Genomic DNA, 22,916 nt, shown 5'->3' with positions numbered 1-22,916 from the left:
CTAACTCCAGATCCAGCACTGTTTAAATAGCCTACACTTCTCTACCAACCTCGGTCACCACGTATTTATTAAGCACCGGCTCACCAAGTAAAACACACCGTGCCGGGTACCGGACCGTTAAGAATGCCGGGAAGAGATGCCTAAAGTCTGTCTGGGCGGAGATAAGAGGTTCTTCAGGCAGCTGGGAAAATAAGGCTGAGCTAGGCGGGAGAAGGAGGAAGGGATGATGCCAATTACTACCCAGGAGTGCAAGCACAGGATATGGAGTCAGCGCCCAGCCCCACGTGGGGGAACCTCACGTTCCGCATAAGCAGAACCTCCAGCCTCTCGGGGCATGGCGATGCAACACCGGAGAAGGGGCTGGACGAGGAGTTTTCTACTCGGTCCTGCCCTCATCACCTGAGACACTCGGACTTTACAGGCCAGGGTTTCTGGGCTGACTATCTGACCTCCCAGGCGCCTTCGGGGCCTCAGTTTCAACATCTGTAAAAGGGGATGGGACGGGCATGGTCTAAACAGTTTCCGAGGTAACTTGGATCTACCCCGGCCTCCGGGGTGACTGTGGGCCTCAGTTTCCCCTTCAGAAACTGGGGGTGGGGGGAAGCAGGCCTGTGGCAGATTGACGCTCCGCCCACCCCAACAACGCCGCGCCATCCACCTCCTTCCCCCTTTTCTCCCCCCGCGGGATACGTACGGCATTTCGTGCTACCGGAACCGGAACAGCCGCCAACTCCTCCGAGACGCTCCCGCTCCGCCCCACGCTGGGGCGCTGTTTCTTGAATCTTCGCCGGCCGGAAACCCGGAACAGGCGCATGCGTATTCGACTCCTCACGCTTTTGATACTAACAGCGCTTGCGCAGGCTCACGCCTGGGCCGTCCCCCGCCCCCTCGCCACTTCCGACTTCCGGTGGCTACTGTTGCCAGGGTAACGAGAAGACTGAGGTGTTGGGGTCCGGGAAGCAGCTCGAGACCCTGAAGTGAAGAGACTCGGCGGCGGCGCCTTTTCTTCATAGGGGACCCAGGGCGAGGTAGGAAGCCGGTCACATCGCCCCCCGCTCCCCTGCTTCGGGCTTCTCCCTGGGGAGGAGGGCTGGCTGGGAGTCCCCAGAGATGGAGGGGAGGAGAGCCCCCCATGAGAATAACCCTGGTGACCCCACGTGCAGCCGAGGCCCGAGAGAGGCGACCTAGGACCCTTCGCCCCTAAACACCCCTTAAATGCGTCCGCAGAGGGCGGGCTTAGTGCGTGGCGGGTGTGCTGGCCCACCCACTGTGTGCGGCCTTTGCTGACCTACTATGTGTGGAGTGGGGGGCCTGCTTTTTGTGGTCTGTCAGGCTTACTTAGATTGTGTGCGTTGGGTGGGGGCCTGGTGTGTGCCGCCGCTGCAGTCCTACTGTGTGTCAGGGCTTGGTGTGTGCCGGCCTACTGTGTGCAGGTGGGATGCCTGTCAGTACCCCCACCCTCCTCTTCCTCCTGCTTGTCAGGTCCTTGCTGTCGTCTTTGCTTCATCCCTCTCCTTCTCCTAAGAAGCAAAGCGCCTCCTGCAGGGCTCTGCGCCCGCCGCCATCTGTCAGGGAAAGGCTCCTTTTTAGTGTTGATTCCCTGTCCTGATTGCTCCAGGTACTTTTCACCCGAGCAGGACTGGGCAGGGGGCGAGAGGCTTGGGGCGCCTCAGTCGCTCATCTTCTCCATCCATCCCTGGGATGGTGTCAGGGAGGTCAAACCAGCAGGGGGAGCCCCTCTGCTCTCCCCGGGCCCTGGCAGCCCACAGTGGGGGGAGGGGGGAGCAACGCAGGGAACCCACAGCAGGAGGCCCCCACGGTACGGGGTGCCCACAGCAAGGAGAGAGGGGCCCATAGCCGGGAGTGCCCGTGAGGGGGAGGTGCCACAGCCGGGGGTGACCCCAGTGGGAGTGCCCGTGAGGGGGAGGGGTCCACAGCAGGGAGTGCCCGTGAGGGGGAGGGGACCCATAGCAGGAGGTCCCCAGGGCACGGGGCGCCCACAGCGAGGAGAGAGGGGCCCACAGCAGGGAGTGCCCGTGAGGGGGAGGGGCCCACAGCAGGGAGTGCCCGTGAGGGGGAGGTGCCACAGCCGGGGGTGACCCCAGTGGGTGTGCCCACAGGGGAGAGGGCTTACAGCAAGGGCAGGGCCCACAGCAGGTGCCAGTAACAGGGTTTCCCATAACAGCCCACAGCAGGGATGCCCATAGCAAGAGGGGCCTGTAATGGGACTCCTTCAGATAAGGGTACCCACTGCGTGGGAAGGGCCTAGAGCAGTGAGTGCCCACAGCAGGGATGCCCACAGTGAGGGTGCCCACAGCAGGGGGTACAGCAGACTTTCCTGCCAGGTTCATTGACATTCCCGTCTGGGTGCTCGGAGGCTCCTGTCTCTGGGTCCCAGGTTGTTCTCCTTGTTCCTGACCTGCTGCCCTGGGCCCAGGGTCCAGCTGCTCAGTCTTGTAGGCAGCATTTTAATTCGCTTTCCGGGGTCCCTTCTGGTGTGGGCTGGTTTGCCTTCCGCCTCCTCCTCCCCCTTCTGCCCTGATGTCTCTGATTCTCCCGTACCCTCCTTGCTTGTCCAGAGCTGTTTTAGACTCTCCTTCACTAGACTGGAAGCCCCTTGAGGGCAGGGCCTGGTTTTTGCCCTCCTTGCCCAGCTCTCCTCGCCAGTCTCACGGGGGAGAGGCGGCCTTTCTGGTCTCCCAGGCAAACCCCTCGTCTTCCGCAGCGGTGGTGGCCCCCTCCTCCCCTGGAAGAATCCCTCTGCTGTCACCCCAATGCAGCCAGCATGAAGCACCAGGCCCTGGGCTAAGGGCTGGGATCCAGGGAAGCCCAGGAAAGGCAGCCCCGCCTCAGGGAGTTGAGCCTCTGCCTCCTGCCCCTTGTCCCCTCTGCTGCCCTTGACGACCTCACTGTCTCTCTCCTCCCCCTTCCCCCCAAGCTGCTCCCGCTTTGATGTCCGGTCCTCAGCCTCCCCTTGGCTCCAGATCGTTCCTCGGTCCTCCCCCGGGACTGGCGTGTGTTCTCTGCCCATGGCAGCCAAGCCTTTCTCACTGCCCCCCCCCAACCCCCTTCGGCCAATGCTGGGGAGCCCTGTAGCTTGGTGCGCTGTCTCCCCCTTTGCCTTTCTTTGTAACCCTGGCACACAGCAGGGCTTAATAGGGGCTTGTTGACTGATTGGGTCCACCCAGAACAAGCTGTTTTCAGAAACAATTGGGGGTGATGGGAGAAAGGATGGACGGAGAGTCCTCTCTGACAGGAAGAGGAAGAGCTGGGACAAACTCACTCCTCGAGGTCAAAGGCAGCAGCATGTCCCCTATTAAATGCAGGGGTTGGGGGGGAGCTCAGCAGGAGGGGTGGGTCGTGCTGCCTTTGATTGCAGAGCTCTGGTCCAACGAACCACAGGGCTTCCACCATGGAGAGATGGCCGGCCTCCTTTCCTGTGTGGGCTGGACCAGGGGCATCCGAGGGCCCTTCCAGCTTTCCATTTCTGTGGTTCTGGAGCTTCCACATCATCCGCTTCTCCCCCGGGGCAGGAGGAGACAAGTGGGGTTGGTCCCTGAGCAGACATTGCCCAAGTGCCCGTGTGCCGGGTTCACCTGCTCCCTGTCCTGCAGGGGCTCCCGGCCTGAGGGGGACGGCAGGAGCCCAGGGATGTCCAAACGCACCGGACACGCTCCAGATTAAGGGGAGCCGGGCGCCAGCATGGAGTCTCTTGTAAAGATCACTTGTTGGGAAATGAACATTTGTTTTCTCTCTCCTTCTTGATATTAATGGTTCCTTGTCACCATTTATAAGCCTCTGTGTTTAAAGCACCGGTTCTTAATTAGAGTGACCCCAATTTGCAGTAACCAGACTGTGACACCACATCCCTGTGGGGTCCTTCTAAATCTGGTGTAATAGGAAAGTGTCAGCCAAGCAGCCTGTGTATTATAAATAGGGTACTTCAGCCAGGAGAAGTGATTATTATCTTCCTTTCCCAAGTGTAAAAGGCCAATGTGCCTCAAGAAGGTGCAAATCACTTAGACCCCCGAGGAAAGATCCAATGAGTCCTGAAGGGGACCCCACTACTTGTATTGCCTTGTTGTTGAACTTGAAATATCCAATTTATTAGGTTGAATATCTTTTCAGAAGTCAACACTGAGTAAAATAATGTTGGGAGCTGTTAGAGCAACAGCAGGATTTAGTGTCCCACCGAGATGGCCTTCCCGAAAGCCTCCTTCAGGAATGATGAGGACGCGAACCCCCACCACCTCGTACGAGCCTTTTACTCCGAATAACAACATCGGAATTTCTCTAGCGTCCCTCCTGGCGGCGGCTCAGAACTTTCTCACATCTTGTTTCAGCCTCTTCTCGAAGGACAAATATTCTAAGGCCCATTTTCTAGATGAGCAAACAGGACTGAGAGAATTTCTTAGCCGCCAAGGTGAGGGAACCAGCCCAGAGAGGCTGCGCACTTGGTTGTAAGCAGCAGAGCAGGAATTGGCACCAGCTTCCCCAGGCTCCTGAGACCCAAACACAGGGTCTAAACCAGGTCTCCCGCTCCCTTGACCAAGAGGGGCTTCCTTGTAACTATGATGCTTTCGTTGGAGTTAAATCATTTGTTAAAGTTTTCAGTACAAAGCAAACATAGGAGCTGGAAGATGATTTAATGCCTATTTAACTCTGCAATCTTTTCCCATCCTTTAAGTGGACAATGTTTTATAAATTTGAAGTTTGTGTACATTACTCTTCACACATCTGTCTTCATCTAGACCTCCCGTTATTTCTTTCTTTATATCAATCATTAAATGCATCTACCTTTGTTAAGCCCTGTGCTGGGTCTTGGGGACATAGAGGCAAAAACAAAACGTTCTCTCGGGAGACAGCACGTCCTCCCACATGTGACTGAATAAACTCCAGGTACTTTGGAAGGGGAAGGGGCTGGCAGCTGGTACCTTGGGGAAGGCCGAATGGGGCCTCTGAACCAAGCTGTGAAGGAAGCCACGTTCTCCAAAGCAGAAGAGCCTGAACGAAGTCAAAGGGACTGGCAATGGAGCCATTTATGAAAAGGGATCCAGGATATTGCACAAGGACCGAGGAGGACTAAGGACAGAAATGCAGGCGAGCACACATCTGGGGAGGGGGCCGGACACCTTCCCCTCTGCCTCAGCTCTTCACTGTGCCCCTTCTCTCCTCAGACACTGCCCCTCATCACCTCCTGCCTGGAGAAGATGCCTTGTCTCCCCTGCATCCCTCCCCCCAGTCCATCCTCATCCAAAACACACAGGGATTCTCCTGAAGTGCAGTTCTGACTGTGTTACCCCCTCCTCAGTAAACTCCTCTGGCTCCCTTCTTAACTCGGGGCATTTTCTGTGGCTGTCCCCCAGGCTCGGAGTACCCCCCTTTTCTGTCCTGATGGTTCCCTCCCCTTCTTCCAGTCCCAGCTGAAGAATTCCACTTTGCTGGAAGCCCTCCCCAGGTGATTGTTTCCTACTTAGCCTAGCCCTAGCTGGCTTCCCCCATTAGATAGTGCGCTCCTGAGGGCAGCCATTGCCTGTTGCCTCTGTTTCCCTGTCCCTTAGTCCAAGCCCCGGCACAGGGTGGATGAGTGCTTAATAAACCGAGATGGGCTGACTGAGTAGCTATGGCAATTAATATTGAATCCCTGGGCCATGGCAAGATGAGGGCTCAGGTATTAGAGTTTGGAGCTGTAAGTTTCAGGGACATCCCAAGGTTTTAAGGGAAGAAGGTGGAGATGGTGATCTGAACAGAGGAAGTGAGCAGTTTGTGCTGAAATGTAAAGGTCACAGGGAGCCTGAAGTTGTTGACTGGGGAATGAGCCGGACCTGGATTTTGGCAGCTTCCCTGAGGATGAAAGGAGGGATAGGGTCTGGAGGGAGGGAGGCTCCCACAGGTAAGAGGGGAGGAGGGTCTAAAGGAGAAATTGCCACTAACCTACTGCTTGTGAACCCAGATCCTTAGGAGAAGGGGGTGGGGCCCTTGACAGAAATTGGGAAGTATCTAGCAGATTCAGCAAACTTACCCTGTAAAGGACCAAGTACTAGATGTTGTAGGTTTTATAGACAAAATTGAGGCTAGTATAGTGATATTTTTATAAAAATAGAAAAAAATTTAATTTTCACAAGTAAGAATCAACAAAATTAAAAATATAATAAAGCATAATTTTTTGTGTTATTAATCTATTAATGAGAGGAATGGAATTCATTTTGGGGGAATAACATTTCACTTAATTGGGGTTCAAAGATAATGTTTCCTATCACAAAAATTGATTGCAAATGTTCATCTATTAATATTGATCTGTAATGAGATCTTATGTATTTCATCTTTGAAAATGTCTTTTCATGCAAATAAATACCATCAAATACTGATATCAGTCTACAAACATATGATATTAACTGAGCAAAATCTTGGATAAATTTGTTTTTACTGGACATATTTCTTTAACTGTTACAACCAAGTACAACTTAATTAACTCACTATCAGTAAACAGCTTTCCTTGCTTGACTAACAATGAGCCATGAGAATCTTACTTTAATTTCAGCTTCGTTTCCATTTTTTATTTGTTGTCAAATTCTGCTGTGATAAGATAATCCAAATTTCTAATTGCTCTGTGGTCTGCTGTCCTGTCTGTGATCTGGGAATATTGGGATGAACACTTAATCTGATAATAGTGATGTATATTGTATTCTTTGAGCACCCCAATAATATCATTGTATAAACATGGTGCTATGTAATTCAATAATAAAATAATCTATACTCCCCTTAGTCTTAAAAACACCGCCATGGAAATCCTCCTTTTGTTTTAATGGGTTGACATGATAGATATGTACTGGTAATAAAATTAAATTGCACTATGGTGAAAAGCATGGCATTCAAAATATGTCCAATTCTAATTGCCTCACTGCAATTGGTAATGTGCCTGAGCACGAGAGGAAGCAATGTGCGCCACACAACCATCTCTGGCTCTTCCTCAACTCCAAGGGTATACCTGGAAAGCAGCCAGACAATACACAAACCATAAACTTTACTGAAAGGACACAGAAAGGTGAATATCACATGATTCTCATTTCAATGAAGCTTACTCTTGATTTGGTCTTTTTTCAAGTATTAAAAATGTAAAAACTGTTCTTATTTCTTAGCTCCTGGGTAGGAGGGAGCATTTGGCCCCTAGTGTACTGGTTACTGGGATAGAGCCAATCATGTGGTGTCCACTTTCAGATCTACCTCGACCTTTCCCTGTCTTTGGCCACTTGGGACTTGTCTAGTCTTTCATTACTGAGGATAGTGACAATATAATACAAACACGTCTTTTTTTCTTCTTAATTATTTATTTCCTTGGGAAATATTCTCAGTGGTAGGATTACCAAGTCAAAGGTTATATGACCTGAGTTTTTGAAAAAGGAAAGACTTCTGCCCTTGAGTTGCATCGTGTATTATCTTACAATATTACGTCTACATTATCATAGCAGTGATGATTTTTGCTCATGCCCAAACAACTACCTTCCTTCTCTCAAGGACGTAATTTAGAATCTAGAATTCTTGATGAATTTGTCTATTTAAATTTTCAATTTGAAAATGTGTCTTTAAAAAAAAAAACACTAATTTCTCATGTGTTTTGTGTTTAATTGACATTGTTCTGTCTTAAAATTTAACAATGACGTTTTGAGCAAAGCAGGAAAATTTTTGTGTGGCTCTAAAATATTCTTTCTTTTTTGGTGAACATCTTAGTGGCTAACATTTTGAATATTTCTTTTGAACAGTATAGTAATTAAAAATAATTATGAGAAATGCTGGAATAACACAAATGAAGAAATAAGCCGTGCCCCATTTAGGAGTTTACCATTCACAATGTTGAGACTTTCTTTAGTACTTTGTTTCTCAAAAAACTTTCTCTATTACTGCGATCAGAGATTATTGTATAATTGAGAGCTCTGTATTAGAAGAGAAGAGAAAGTAAAGCAAAAGGTTTATTTTGTTCTTGCCATTGCTATTGCCCATAAGATTTTTTTCTTCATGCAAATATGTTGTCATTAATATGAAAATATAAATGCAGGTAAATTTACACCTATGTTTAAATATATTGCTTTGGGGTTTTTTCCCTTTGACTTGAGAAGGAAGATGGAAATTATTTTTAGATTATTAAAGAATCCAACCATGACAATTTTTGCATTTTTTTATAGAATGGCCAGTGGTCCAGGAGGTCATGCACCTCTCTCCAATCAGAAATCGATACCTTGGGAATGTCCTCGAACAAAGAAATTACAGGTCACTGAAGAGGAGCTGTTTTATATGAATTGTAGAGCTGCCTATCTAACTGTTTTTAAAAGCAGTTTAGAAAACATTATGTCAAGAGATCAACTCTGCATAGGTAAATATTCTTTTACTTTTCAGCACATGTGTTTATTTTTTCTGATAAATTAACAAAAGCCAAAAAATAAGATTTAGAATTTAATCCTAAATTGTTTTCATTTCTTAATAAAGGTTGACAATAAAATCATAGTCTTTTTAGATGACCATATGCTACAAAATTAAACTCCAAAATTATTAAATAAAATATCTAATTAAATGTCACATTGTAAAACCTTAGTTTTTGTTTTACTTTGAGTATATTTTTAGCCATCATCATCTAAGGATTAGTGATTTACAATGATGGTAAGAGCTTTACATTCTGAGTAAATTTGAATTTGACTAATTTGAGGGAATGAATGGAAAAGAATTGATTAGTTCTTACCATGAGACTCTTAGCAGCATGCTGAGCAAACTCAAATAAAAGAATGGTCTCCAGGGAATGAATTCAGTCTGAGAAGTAATGGGAATAGTGACCTGATGTATAGGGCAGCCAGCTGACTCACCATAAAAGAAGTAATGGTCCTGTTGATTTCTGTGTCCAGAGAAAGGAGAACAGATCACAAGATTGCTTAGGCAGACATCCAGGTGGAAGGGGAAAGATGGTTTGGCCCGAGGTCTGAGATCAGCCACATAGAATGGGCTACCCCAGTTTGCACTCCTCTCAGTCACCAGTGAAAATCAGTCCAGAAATGAGTGAAATTCCCTAAGTCTTGGGAACATGGATTCTGGAATCCGGTCCAGAAGATGATGGTCCAGATGGGAAGAAGCAGATCACTGATAAGATGGGTTGCAACTCCATAGTCACAGTCAAAATGGCTGAGGCCCAGGTTGGGGAGGACAAAGAGAGAATGTTTGAGTTTTGTCATTGGGTAAAGATTTGAAAAAGGGAAAAGAGAACAGAATGAAAAGACAAGAAGGAAAGGAGAGAAGAAAGGGTAGTTTATTCTCATTGTTGTTGTTCCTTTCCCTTGTTACTTGTTACATGGCCCCTGAGGACATGGTCAGCCCCATAAATGTGAAAAAGAAAAAAAGACTCAGCCCTCTCAGTCCGTCTGTGGTGGTCAGTAATGTTGGAACCATCCACAGATACGGCTTCGGGTAGTTTGGGCCTTAAGGCCAGCGATGGACACAGGACCCAATGACTTGATAAGCCATTTCTTTAAGACAGGGCAGCGGTATGATGCTCAAGTGGCAGAAAGGACTTCCTTTTATGGGGCCATAGGGATTGGGAATTCCTGACGCAGTTCTTCCTGCTCCTTCTGTGTATCCTGGGGATGAAAAACTGGTCCCTTCCCTCAGAGAGCTGACATTCAGTCATGCCAGAGTCAGACTGAAGACCCCAAAGGAATCAGGCCCCTTCCTCTCCTCTGGGCCCTCTTCCTAATCAGAAGGGGTTGGGGATGAAAAGCTGTGCAGCTTGTGCTGAGGAGGAATGAAGGCACTTCTGGGCACATTGGCCGAGAGGAACATGAGCCAGTGTGGGGGAATGGAGGAGCCTTCCCCTGCCATCAAGGTGCCCAGGGCCAGAGCCAGCAGGAGGCTGCCATGATCTGGGGTTCATGGGCAGATCACCACAGGCCTGAGGCCTGAGAGATGGGCCAGTGTGCCAAGAGAGCCATCGAAGCAGGGAGAGGGCAGCCTGGGGCAGACCCTCATCACCTGCAGCCTGTTTGGTTGTTATTCTTATTGTTACCAATAATAGTCAGCATTTACGGGGCTCTTTCAGGTGGGCAAAGGGCTTTACAGGAAACATCTCTGATTCTCACAACAGCTCAGAGAGAGAGGGGCTATTGTTATCCCATCTTAAAGATGAGGAAACAGGCAAAGTAAGGTTAAATGGCTTGCCAAGAGTCACAAAGCTAGTAAGTTTCTGAACCAGAAATTGAGCCAAGATCCTCTTTTCTGTAGGACCCAGGGCTCAGTCCACGGGGCCGCCACCTGCATCACCTCCTGTACCACCTCCTGTGCCATCTCCTGTATCATCTCCTAACCATCTCCTGTGCCATCTCCTGTACCACCTCCCGTACTATCTCCTATGTCATCTCCTAACCACCTCCTGTGCCATCTCCTGTACCACCTCCCGTGCTATCTCCTATGTTATCTCCTGTATCACCTTCCGTGCCATCTGTGCCACCTCACTCCCTTCTAATTGCTCTCCTTCAGATCTCTTCTCCAGCCCATCGTCCACTTTCTGCCAGATGATTTTCTTGAGACCTAGGTCTGACATGCTGGGCTCATCTTCTTAACTTGACGCTTGTGGATGAGGGCTCCATGAATTCAGAACTTGTTGACCTCTAGTTGCTGCATTTCCATGTAATTGATGTCCTTTGGGATCCTGCGCATTTCATTTTGTGCATTTAAAAGCCTGCTTCTGAGAAGAGGCCCCTGGATTTCTCTGGCTTCTCCAGCCTGAGCCAGAGGGTCGGACACAAGAAGAAGCCGGCCTGGTCTGAGCTCTCAGGCTTTCGGGTTCTGCCCCTGCCCGTTGGCCTTCTCTCTGCACCCCATGGCACCTGCAGTTCTGATGAAGCTGGCAGCCATGCCTTTTATCCAAGCCATTGAGAAGAGCCCGGGAGTCCTCTTGACTCTTGAAGCCCACTACAGCTTTATTCAGTTCTGGGGGGAGGGGGGGAGGAGATAGGCCCCTGGCATAGGATTGTACCCACCCAGAATATTGCGAGCCGTCCTTCAGGAAGCCTGGGCTGCTTTGGGGCTCGCCTCCCTCACCCCCTGTCCCAGGAGTTATCTGAGAACTCCACCAGAAGATGAAGCTACACTCGCCACCTAACAAATCTTGTTGTCTTCCCCTTTTAAAAAAAATGAGGACCTTGTTTCCTTTCTCCTCCAGTGTGGTCTCCCCTGTCCCCAGCAGGGGGTAAGCATCGGCTGTTTATCTGGGCCAGACTCCTCAGGGTCTCTGAGTGGGTTCCCCATCTTTTTATCTCAGGTATCACCTACTTTTGTCTTGGCCTTTTCTGCCCCACAACAAAAGAGAGGGAGTAAAGCACAAATTCAAGCCTCCCCTTGGTCTCCTGCCCTGTCCCAGGATCTTCCCTGCTCCCCCAGGCTGTTTGAACAGCTCTCTCATCAGGAGCTCACCTCTCCTGAGCCACTCAGCCTCCCGGGTCACACTCTGGCTCTTCGGCTTCTTGCTCCTGCTCTCTCGGCCCATCCGGGGCAGCTGCTGACTTACTCGAGTGGCCACTCGGCTCCTCTCTCACTTTCAGAGTTGCTTTTGTGTCTTTGAATTCCATTCATGGAGTTCCTTATCCCTCCTGGGCTAACTAACTAATTTCTAGAGAATTTCCATCATCTCCCCATCTCACTCTGAGCCTTGGGAAATCTGGGAAATCTGGGGTGCGTTTCAGACAACAGAGGAGTTGCAGTTAACTTACGCACATTCAGGCTAGGTGAGCTTGTGGAGCAGGAAGTAATGGACACATGCAGGAAACAGAGAGGATGAGAGAGAATAGCTTAAAGACGGTAGGAGCCTCCCTCGCCATTTTATGTCGCTGGTCCCAGTTCCCAAGTGCCTCTTGTTGAGTAGCCATCTTGCCGCCAAGTTTGAGTCTAGAATCTTCTCTTTATCATGTCCACAGGCAGTCTATTCATTTCCTTTAGGCTCACTATACTAAGGTTCATTCTTCATTGGAACTCTTCTGGTTCCTGCCCACTCAGCTAGAAAGCCCCTGCTGGCTTCCTCCCCTTTGACTTCCTGAGGAGAAGAAATGGTTCTGGGCTTTTAATACAGGCACACTTGGGTGGGAAGCCCTGGCAAGACTATTTTATCCCTAATCAATGATTTTTCTGCCAGCTAAACTTTAGCTGTTTTTATTTGCTTCCAACCCTGGCACCTTTCTTGATGTAAATATTTAAAGAGACTCTAGACTTCCCTTTCATGAAAGGTCACCTGCTAAGCTTTCCTCCCAGTCTTTATCAGAGGGCGGGTTCACTGCCCCGGGGCCAATCCTACTCATACAACCTTTGCCTCAGATTGAAATCTAGAAGAGAATCTCCCTTTATTGGTATGTCTTTTGCAGAGAAGGTCACCAAGGAGATGTCTTGGAATTGGAAAGCAGCTGAAGTGATCTGGTGGACTGATAACAGGCCCAAAGTCAGGAATACACAAGTTCCAATAGTCTTGAGACAGTTTTTAGCTGTGTGACACTAGGTTAGTCACTTTACCTCTATTTCCTCATCTGTGCAATGGGGTTCATAATAGCATTGACCTCCCGGATCCAGTGAGAGAAAAGATATGGTGTGCTTTGCAAACTTTAAAGCGTTAGCTAGACGCTTGCTGTTGTTATCACTGAAGTCTCCTGTAACTGCTTCCTTCTTTCCTCCCTGGCAGATTAGAGATCTGTTTGCTAAACTCTTCCACGTCCTCTTTCCATCCAGTGGTCTGTGGTGACAATATGTGTTCAGGTTCTTCTTTTTTGGATTTTATGCAAGTGTGTGTCACCGCGCCTCCCTCTGATTTCCGAATTTCTTCTTAATACAATACTATTCCTCTACCCCTTTTACTCATCCCCTTTATTTTGAATAAGTCATACCTGTTGGAGCCAGACTCGGCTCAGGGCTCCCATGCAAACAAGGCTCTGGGATAGCTTCAAGGACAAGGTTGCTTCTTCACTTAGGACCTTTCACTTATTGCCTGAGCTTCTGGCCTTTAATCAGGAGACTCCAAGCAAATTCATTCTAAGCCCGTGTTTTCTTCAGTCTGTCTCTATCCAGAAACCTCTTGTTTGTATATTTTAAACTTTGGTCCAGAAATCCCAATCACTAGAACAGGCATCTTTTCAGCTTGTAAGTCACTTCCCAGGTCTACTGTTGTCTTCTGTGTCCTTTGTCTTTTATCAATAGTAATATATATATATATATATATATATATATATATATATATATGTCTATGTATGTATGCTTAGATTTTTTAATCTTTGGCAATGGTTTTCGCTTCCTTTGGAAGCTGATTTCAATGACCAGAAATGAATAGTATCAGGTCAACAGAAAGATATCTCCAGTACCACAACTACTGCCCGTGCGCTTCTCAGCAAAGTGAATATAAAACACCAAAAGTCACTGAGAATGGGGGCAGAGTCAGCTTTCTCTAGGAGGTGGCACCTGACATGAACTTCACGGGAAACTGGTGGCTCTAGAAAAAGGGGTGAAGGGACCCCAGGCATGAGAGAGGCTCTGCAGAGGCATAGGATGGGAGTAAGGACTGCTGATTTGACCAGTTCCTTTCATTTTAAATTGTTAAATATTGAAACACTAGAAACTGTTCTAAAAAGTTATATGACCCATGGCAAAGGTTGGTGGGTGATCTCTCAGAAAATGGGCTCACCAAAAGGAAAAAATCAGATGGCCTTTGGAAAAGGTACTCCACAGACAACAGATCTTGTGGCTGTAGGACAACTTTTTATTTTTTTCCTCAGCTATAAAAGAAATGTTTCAGATGCAAGGACTCATCACTTATTTGACCACAGCAAATTAACCCTTCGTACTTCCTCTACTCTCCTGGGAGGCAATGACCACTTTGGGGTGCTCCTGAGCAGATATTATCCAGCTGCCTTGGTTCTGCAGTCTCTGAGCAACTCATAAAGTCTGTACTTTTGGGCCAGACATGACTTTTGGTCCCTGCAGGTTTGGGTTGATCCTCTCAGTGTTTACCTTTTCTGAATAATGGTGTGCTTGTGGGAAGCACCTCCCACCAGGCAGCAAGCATCAAGTCAGGTGCCTCAGCACTAGGGCTCAAAGGTAGCTTCCAAGGCTAGAAATGCTTCCCCCTGACAGAAGCAGCCCTTGTGGTCCCGATCTCAAGTTCACCTTTTCTTCTACTCTGTGCTTTTAGCCAGTATTGCAGCTGGCGGTGGTGAGGGAAATCCCACCCTACTTCCACAGAAGTCTGAAGCAGAACGGATGGAGGCCCAAAATGTGCTCTCAAAAATACTCTCTTTAGTGAGCACACAGTAGGCATTCAGTAAGTGTTTATTGACTGACTTATCCAGCCTTTTCTGTGGGCAGCTCTTCCTACCTCAGTCATCAGTGATTTTTGATGCAGCCCTCCAGTTACAGATGCCATTAAAGTGTTGCTTCATCATCCCAAAGTTCACCTCTCTTAGGAAAGGGCCAGAGTCCATTCCTAGTTCAATAAGAAGGGCCCCTGCTCAGCAGATTAGGGGCTTCCCTGACTACCCCATTCCAGCTGGACTGTTTCAATACTGAGTTATTTATAGATCTTAAATGCATTTCAGTGTATCAAATAAATACGTGCATATTGATATAACTTCTGGCATGTTATTACTGAGCTTCCTTTTGGTGTTATCACCAATCCAATAAGTTTATAGTTTCTACTTTTCCCTTATTGAGGCATTTACTTTAGAAACCAATGAATGTGTATTATCACGATACTAGTTTTACAGGCTTATCTGGAAGGATAAGAAATTAGCATTCTTCTTCCATAAATTCTTGATGCTAAATGGAGCCCCCTTTATGACATGCCAGTGATGAATTTCAAATAATCTGAGTGTAAACACAGGCGCAGTGGGAACAAGTGTGAGAGCTTTTATGTATTCTGAGACTTTCCTCTGTATCCAGGTGTCACAAGTATATACCAAGAGTACGTGCATCTCCATTTTGGGACCGGATGGACTAACAATTATTAGAGCTTGACATGAACGTGTTAACAGGAAAATAACAGTTACTATAGGTTTATATCAAAATTTCAGGTATACTGGGGCAGGGGATTAGGTGTGTGGAGTCAGTTGTAAAGTGTCTAGAGTTACATTATGTTGGTACTGTTAGCTACACTCTGCTGTTCGTTCAATACTTATTCATGATAATAGGCTCCAATGAATTATTACAAAAAATTTTTTTAATAGTTTAATAATTCATAGAAATAGGAATGCTGAAATGGAGAACATATTTGTGTGTGTGTGTGTGCATTTCTGCATATTTTACGGAGAGAGAGGAAGAAGAGACAGAGAGAATTCACTTTATTAGCTATTGTTTGTTTTCCTTTCTATGTACTATAATTCTAATCTTCAAAGGGGGGAAGTACACAACATTATTTTTTAAAATGTATATTAAAAATAGCAATTCAGTTACTTGTTCAGTCCCGTCTGACTCTTGGTGACCCCATTTGGGTTTTCTTTGCAAAGGAACCGAGGGATTTGTCTTCTCTGATTCATTTTATAGAAGAAGAAACTGAATTAAGTGACTTCATGGGGTCACATAACTAGTAAACGTCTGAGGCAAGATTTGAACTTGGGAAGATAGGGTATCCTGACTACAGGCCAGGCACTCTGCCCACTGCACCACCTAGTTATTTACTTACTTGCTAGACACCTGTTCCCTAGAGTGACCTTGTGAAGGTCCAAGATTGTATTAACAACTGCCATTGCTTTTAGGGGATGTTTAAGTGAAGACAATGTCAGCTATTACTATTAAAAGTTCCTCCTTTTTCCAAAGCATCTCTGAACTCTGCCAAAAAAATATCTGGCTGTTTCAAAAAAGCTTTTAGTTGGATGCATTAGAGGTGGCAGGTACATTTTTAGAGAAGAGGGAGATTGATCTTGTAATATGGACTCATGAAAAAAAGTAGAAATCTTAACATTAAATAGTTTGAGAACTGGGCTTGTGAAGAGAGGGAACTATTTCTTTCATCTTTGCGTACTCTGGAAATAGAATAGTGATATGCCAGGTTTCAATAGGAATAATTTCTCTTTCCTTTCTCTCCAGAAAGTCCATTTTTGTCCAACTTGATTCTGCTCCAAATTAAGTGACTGTGTATATCTGGGTTCCCCACAATCGGATATCCAGTTTACTTGCCCATTTGTCCTCCACATATGTGAATAAATAAATAAATGGCAAATTAGTCAGATATTTCTTTTCTGGTGTGATTGTTCATAATAACCTTCCATGTAGGCAACCCCAACATAGACAAGAACCTACAAATTTCTGTAAGAATATATTGTTTTTATGTAGATATTTGTTTTGTCTTTCTTTTTTAGATTTTTTCCTTCTAGTAAATAACTGGGTTTTTCCTATTTTCTAATATTTCCTCAAAACATTTAGTAAAATATTTTGCACAGTGGGCGAAGACTTAAATGTTTTATGATATAAATGATTTATAATATCTGGATCTAGTTATTTGTTAGTGTGTTTGTTGTGCCCAAAACATCTCTTGTGATGTCACATCACTTGAAGTTTATTTAAACACTCAGAGAAAATCATGAAACTAAGTACCCCGATCATTTTTCTGAGATTCTGAGAATATACAGGTGATCCTGTGAAATCTTCATTTAATTTAGCTAGTGTTTTTTTTTGTTGTTGTTGTTGTTTTTCATCTTTATGTCTCCAGTCCCTAGCATAATGTCTGAACTGAAATGCAATTCATCTGGATATGAGATTTCATATAAGACATGAGAATCCCAAATTAGAGCAAGTATGCACTTTATTTTGTGACTTTAAGGGTGATGGCCAAGATATTAGATGTACTAATGAATATTTTTAACAATCAGACATATGTATGTTCAGCAGCATTTCCCTTTGGGGTTTATGTTATGTGGCCATTATGCAAAAATCTGGCCATCCTCAATGAAAATGTCAGCTTGCCCCATTATAGAAAATATTTAAGATTATCCAGAGTCATAGTTAGCAGTATTTCAAAGCGTTTCGGCCCTTGACTTGTTTTTGACTTCAAATGGTTTTTAAATTTGAATAGGTTATCCAGACTTTAGACTAGATGACTTCTAATCCCAAAATTCTATGCTTCTAAAAAATGAACACATTTCTGTATATAGGTGATAATGGAACATACAACTAAAGACCTTGAAAAGGCTCGTGGCCAACAATAATTAGAAAACAATTTATTCCTTAGTTGAACTGTTGCTCTTAATCTAATGATTTTTAAATTCAACTCCCTAATACTGTAACCTATTTAACATGTAAAGGACTGCTTGCCATCTGGAGGAGGGGGTGGAGGGAAGGAGGGGAAAAATCGGAACAGAAGTGAGTGCAAGGGATAATGTTGTAAAAAATTACCCTGGTATGGGTTCTGTCAATAAAAAGTTATTTTAAAAAAATAAAAATAAATTTAACTCCTTATTTGGAATTTTAAATGTGTCAAGAGTCTTTGTTGAACCTGACAAAAGGGTATTTATTGGCGTTTACTTTTTTGTTCCCAGGTCTCAATTGCATTTGCTATTCTGAGTTCTTAATTAACGAACAAGTTTTAAAGAACCATCAAGTTGTGAACTGAGGTGTCAAAATTAATTTTTAAAATTTATTAATGGACATTAAGTAATGGATTTGAGCTTCTGTCATTGGTGTTTTTGAAAAAAATTGAATACACAAGAATAACATTTAGTTGTTAGTATTAACATTATATGTATATATGTGTTTGCACAATTTTGTAAAAAAATAACTTGGAGGGGGGAATTATATAATTCAGGTCATAGTATAAAGTTAATAAAATGTGAAAAAATTTTTTTTTTACTCGGCAGCACTTCAGAAGGCAGGAAGAAATCCTTCCCAAAAGACAATTGATAAGTACTGGACTCCTCAAACTGCTAAGCTGAATTTTGATGATTTTTGTGCAATTTTAAAAAAAGAAAAGCCTACTTCAAAATCAGAACTGTTAAAAGCATTTAAGAAAATAGATGTAAATAATGATGGCTATATTTTACACACTGACCTTTATAAAATTCTTACAAAGGTAAGCCCTGTGAGAAATCTTTTTTTCCCTAATCTATTTCAGGAGAAATAGGCCCATTTCTGCTATAAAATTTTTTTTGGAACTCCAGTTTTATCAATCATTTGCATTGATATCAGAACTAACTGTACTTGAGTGGTAAGAGAAATGACTGACAGAATCTTAGATATTGTCATAGAGTGCTTCTGGATCCTTCTGAATGAAAGGTGTTTTGTAAATGAAAGCTAAAGGAGTCACTTGAGACCATATGGTCATTCCTTTGTGCCTCTGAGTAAGTCTTTGCTGAGTAGCTCTCTGTAAGTCAGTGATCGATCTATGTGCAAAGGAAAAACTGTATATATAAATTGGGAGAAGTTATTTTGTTCTTGGCTGTAGCATTAGGAAGTATCATTACTCTAAGTTGCAATATTGTATTTTATTTAAACTATAATATTCAGTTGTAATTTGTAAATAGAAATTGAACACAATTGCCAAGAATTTGATAGTGTTGCAAAGTAAGTGGTAACAAAAACAGCGCTTTTACTCAGAGGGTTAGTGGCTTCCAACCTTTGACAAATATCAGTTTCCAAAATTTTTCATTGCTCTTCTTTGCATGGCTAATTATAAAAATGTTATTCATTTAAAAATTGACATATGTTAAACTATCTCTTAAAAAATAACATTGTAGACATTTAAAAATCTAATCTGTTTTCACAGAGAGGGGATAAAATGACACCAGAGGAATTGAGTGCTATACTCAATTTGGCTGATGTAAATGTGGATGGCAAGCTTGACTACAATAAGGTGTGTGTTAAATCAGCTCTTGTACATGTGACCTTAAAGTATTGGTGAGGAAGGAATATTGTGATAGCATTGTATCCTTTCGAAAGTTTGCAACATCTTACTCATTAATATTAACCAATTTATTTTAAATTGAACATGTCTTCAGTTTCAGATTATTTCATATCATGCTCTGGTACAATAATTGTATTTTTTAAAATAACAAGTTCTGAAAACCTACAAAAACTTATCAGAAATGCAGCTTTTCAAGAAAATAAAACCATAAAAATTATTTAGAACGAACCCAAGTCTGCACATGTCTTATAAAAAAATAATAAATCACCTCCCAGGGTGCACCACATTTTATTTTCACTCAATGCGACCTCCTCATTGAATCATGGCTGCATTTCACCTGGTCACTTGAGAGTGGTCAATCTGATCCAAGAAAATAAAATGAGTAACTCAGTTCCATTGAAAATGTCTTCCATCTATCAGTCTATCCCTTACCTACTAATGCACATTTCTCCCTCCCCTTCCTAAAATGTATGACTGAACATTTTGCCCACTGGATTACTTTTTTATTTTCTATAGTTTTGTAAATTATATGTGACAACCAATGAGCAGTGTCTCAAGACTGCACTAGAAAAACTGGAAATTGATAGTAAAATGAGGCTTCAGCAATTAGGAAGTCACCTGGAAGGATCTCCTGAGAGTGCCATATCACCAATAGCAAAACCGTCCCTGAGAATTCCAAGGAATATTGATCAGGAAACCATGCTCAATAGAGGTATTTACTTTTGTGGCTAATAATTTTCTGCTAAAGAAAAAGGCTCAACTTCAAATACGTTTTTTAAAATCAGTCATTCTCTTTTAAACTTGAACAAGAGTCTTTGTTATTGCTACCATTTATAGACTCTTTTAGCCATAATCCAAATTCTATAAAAGTAAATTTTATGATGAAACTTAATTAAGGTTGCAGTATTTTCTCTAGGAACCGCATATCTGACTACAGAGTGATAGTCTAGCAAAGGTTTATACTAATATTATAAAAATATCCAGGGAGACTGATTGTGTAGACAGATATATAATTGTTGAGGAAATCACTTAGCCTTTGTACACCTCAATTTTTGCATCTGTAATGTGAAGGAGATGGCCGTTATGACCTCTCTGCTCCTTCCCAGCCCAATCCATGATCCTGTGACTCCACTCTAGACAGTAATTACGTCATTCTTGCCTTATTTCCCATAGGGAATACCCAAAGAGAAGGACTGATTGCTCAAATGGGTCATTTATATTATTGGATGTTAGAGACAAGATTCATATTGATAACCATTAAATAATGTGGTGAAAGAACAGAATTTAACAGTTAATGAAAATATGTTGCAGGTGATGGCCGAAATTCTTCTCTACCATTACCAGCTCGAAAGTATAAAACATCTGTTTCTTTTAATATCAGCATGGGGGCTAACAGCTGTCGAAATTCAAAGCTACTTGAGCCAAACTCACTCAAGGTATGGTATTTTAAATCAGAAATTGGGGGATAATTTTTCATATTATCTTAACAATTTTTAGTATTTATAGTGTTTCATTAAGGTCTACAAAGGAATTCTTTGACATTTTTGTAGAGGCATCAACATTTGCAGTCTGTATTTAAAACAACTTTTCTGGTTTTAAAGTAAAAATGGTAAATGATATTTTAATGAGAACTTTAAGGGTAATGTGATTTATTTTGAGTTGTTTTACCTGATTATCTAAATTAATGCATCATTAGCCCTAAAATAATTAATTTTATTTAACAAATAATTTATCTATGTCTTTTCTTTTAAATAAATCACTCATTCGATATCAGTTCCTATGGGGAAAAGACAACAAAGTCACTTTGCTAAGTCAATATTTGTAGAGTGTTAATATTGATCTTTTTCCTTTGTTTTCCCTTTCTTGACTCAACCTTTACTAGTTTTCTTTCAACAGAAAATAATAGCCACAGAAATATAAAACATTAACTGGAAACTGCTAGGATACATTAAAAATGTGCACCTTGAGACCTCTGTTAAAGGGGGAAAAATGGTTATGACCACATAGTATAACTGCTGTTAGAAAACTGAACTGATTGTTCTCATGAGCTACATTTTGTTTCAAATAACAACTCTGTATTTGTTATTGAACTCTGAAGTCCCCTATATCTTTAAATTGCTAGACAGTGACATTTGTTCTATATGAAAATTTTAAAACATCATCTCCAAGGAATTGTTTTCAGTCTGTTTAGGAATCCATACCCCCCAAGCAATTTAGTGTGCATGCTCACCATGTTCAAACATAATATTTAGTGGCCAACAGTATGATTTTCCACCATTAGAGCCTTCTTCTGTTTTCTAAACATGAAATGTTTTTTTAAAAGCCCTAATATTATCAAAGATGACCTGTGTGTAATAAATAACCAAATGTGAAATTACTCACAGTATAGAAATAAAAAAAATCTGTACAGAATATCTTTTATAAATACTAATAAGAATTTTCTCTCCATATCATATTGTTGTCTTCAAAATAATTTAGTCCACACCATTGTCAATTTATTGCCTTTAAAAGAGAATTTTACATTGTAAATAGTAAGGATTTAAACCTAATATTCATAACCATTATTTGCAATCACTTTTGTTCCAGAACTACAGTAAACAGATAATATTTGGGTCTGTTTTCCAGTAACATAATTGAGGTTGTAATACTGAATACAGAAGTTAGGCCAAGGCTTTCTCCTAAGACCAGGAAAAACCAAGATTATACTAACTTCTACAACATTGCAAGTTGTCCTCTGGTGAAACTACCCAGATCCATTCAACTAATTACTATATTTATTGATTTGTTTGAATACTTCTGAGAAAATACCAAAAGAACACAAGTCATGATGACAGTCTTTGTTATGTGATTGTTTAGAAGAATGAAAAAGATAGAAATGATAAGACCTTACCCTCCACCCCAAAATTAATATAGTTCAGTCTTTTTAGAATTAACTAATTTTTTAGCTAGGAGATACTTTAACATAGAATCATAACATCCAAGTTGAGAACCTTTCAAGTATGGTTTCCTATAAAACTTCTCTGGCAGGTCATTATAAGTCCTTCAGTTAAAGAGCTGCAGTGAAAGTGCTACAAGCCAGGACAATGCAGCTCGCTATTAGATAACTCATAATTGCTAAGAGTACCTTACTTACATTGAGAAGAACTTATCCATTACTCAAAAATTCTCATTCTGAAGTTAAACAAAAGTCCAATTTTTCTACAAGAAATCCTTTTAAAAATTTGAAGACAAATCTCTAGGCTAACTATCTCCACTTGGTTTTGCCATCCTAATACCATTCCTAATACCATTAAGTTTGTTCCAATCTACAACTGGATTCCAAAGATGGAGTCACCAGAGAAGAGGACAAGAAAACCCTTATCTCCTTTTCCATGGACCTTATACCTTTTTTCTTGTAGTCTCCAAGTACATGAGCTTTGTTGGATATTCCCATCTCCTAGCAGTGGACTTCTATTGCCTTCTTCACATAACTACGGTGTATTTGTACTTTTCCTCTCCTACATTATGTAGTTTTTTCTTTAACTCAAGGAGAGGAATTCTTTCCTATTTCCTTTTCTTTTATTTTTCCACCTTTCAAGATCAGTTTTAGATCTCGACTTCTTCAGTTACATACTAATTATCCTTTCTAGCCTCATTTGGAAGTAGAAAAGAATTCCTGGGAGAGCTCTAGGTGCAAGAATGAGGATCTTAAAAGAATCTTAGCAGATGAAAACCTTGGGTAAATCTTAGGAGATGAGATGTAGAAGGAATAAACCTGAGAGCTGGCAATGGGATTCAAAAATCATTCCCACAAATGTAAGTTAGAGGAGAGATGCAGGTCGGCTGGCAGCTTGGTCTCCAAGAGCTCTGGGGAGCTTTAGTGGTGTCAAATGCATTATCAGTCATGCAGGTTGTTGGAATCAAGGCCCTTCCTTGCTGGGGCTGGACCAAAAGTGTTAGAGCAAGGCTACTATAGCAAACAGCCCTAAATCCAAACCCACCCAAACAGGTGCACCTGCTTTAAGAGGTGTAACCTCTG

At 43.1% G+C, this 22,916-nt stretch overlaps 2 protein-coding genes across 2 annotated transcripts in view; one reads left to right on the top strand and one right to left on the bottom strand.

Annotated features, from left to right (window-relative positions):
• Positions 1-827, bottom strand: part of ITGB3BP (integrin subunit beta 3 binding protein) — a 45,848-nt gene extending 45,021 nt beyond the window's left edge. Inside the window, exon 1 of the mRNA XM_051999520.1 lies at positions 695-827. Within this exon, the coding sequence (XP_051855480.1) occupies positions 695-699 (5 nt within the window). The 5' untranslated portion in view covers positions 700-827. The remainder of the gene's footprint in view (positions 1-694) is intronic.
• Positions 828-925: 98 nt separating this feature from the next.
• EFCAB7 (EF-hand calcium binding domain 7) overlaps positions 926-22,916 on the top strand; it is a 49,875-nt gene continuing 27,884 nt past the window's right edge. Inside the window, exons 1-6 of the mRNA XM_051999521.1 lie at positions 926-1,028; positions 4,129-8,368; positions 17,856-18,067; positions 18,761-18,847; positions 19,415-19,610; positions 20,210-20,334. Coding sequence (XP_051855481.1) covers positions 8,068-8,368; positions 17,856-18,067; positions 18,761-18,847; positions 19,415-19,610; positions 20,210-20,334 — 921 coding nt within the window. The 5' untranslated portion in view covers positions 926-1,028; positions 4,129-8,067. The remainder of the gene's footprint in view (positions 1,029-4,128; positions 8,369-17,855; positions 18,068-18,760; positions 18,848-19,414; positions 19,611-20,209; positions 20,335-22,916) is intronic.

Source organism: Antechinus flavipes, chromosome 4 (assembly GCF_016432865.1).
Source record: "Antechinus flavipes isolate AdamAnt ecotype Samford, QLD, Australia chromosome 4, AdamAnt_v2, whole genome shotgun sequence".
In the NCBI taxonomy this organism is placed as follows: domain Eukaryota; kingdom Metazoa; phylum Chordata; class Mammalia; order Dasyuromorphia; family Dasyuridae; genus Antechinus; species Antechinus flavipes.
This window is presented reverse-complemented; position numbering and strand designations above follow the sequence as displayed.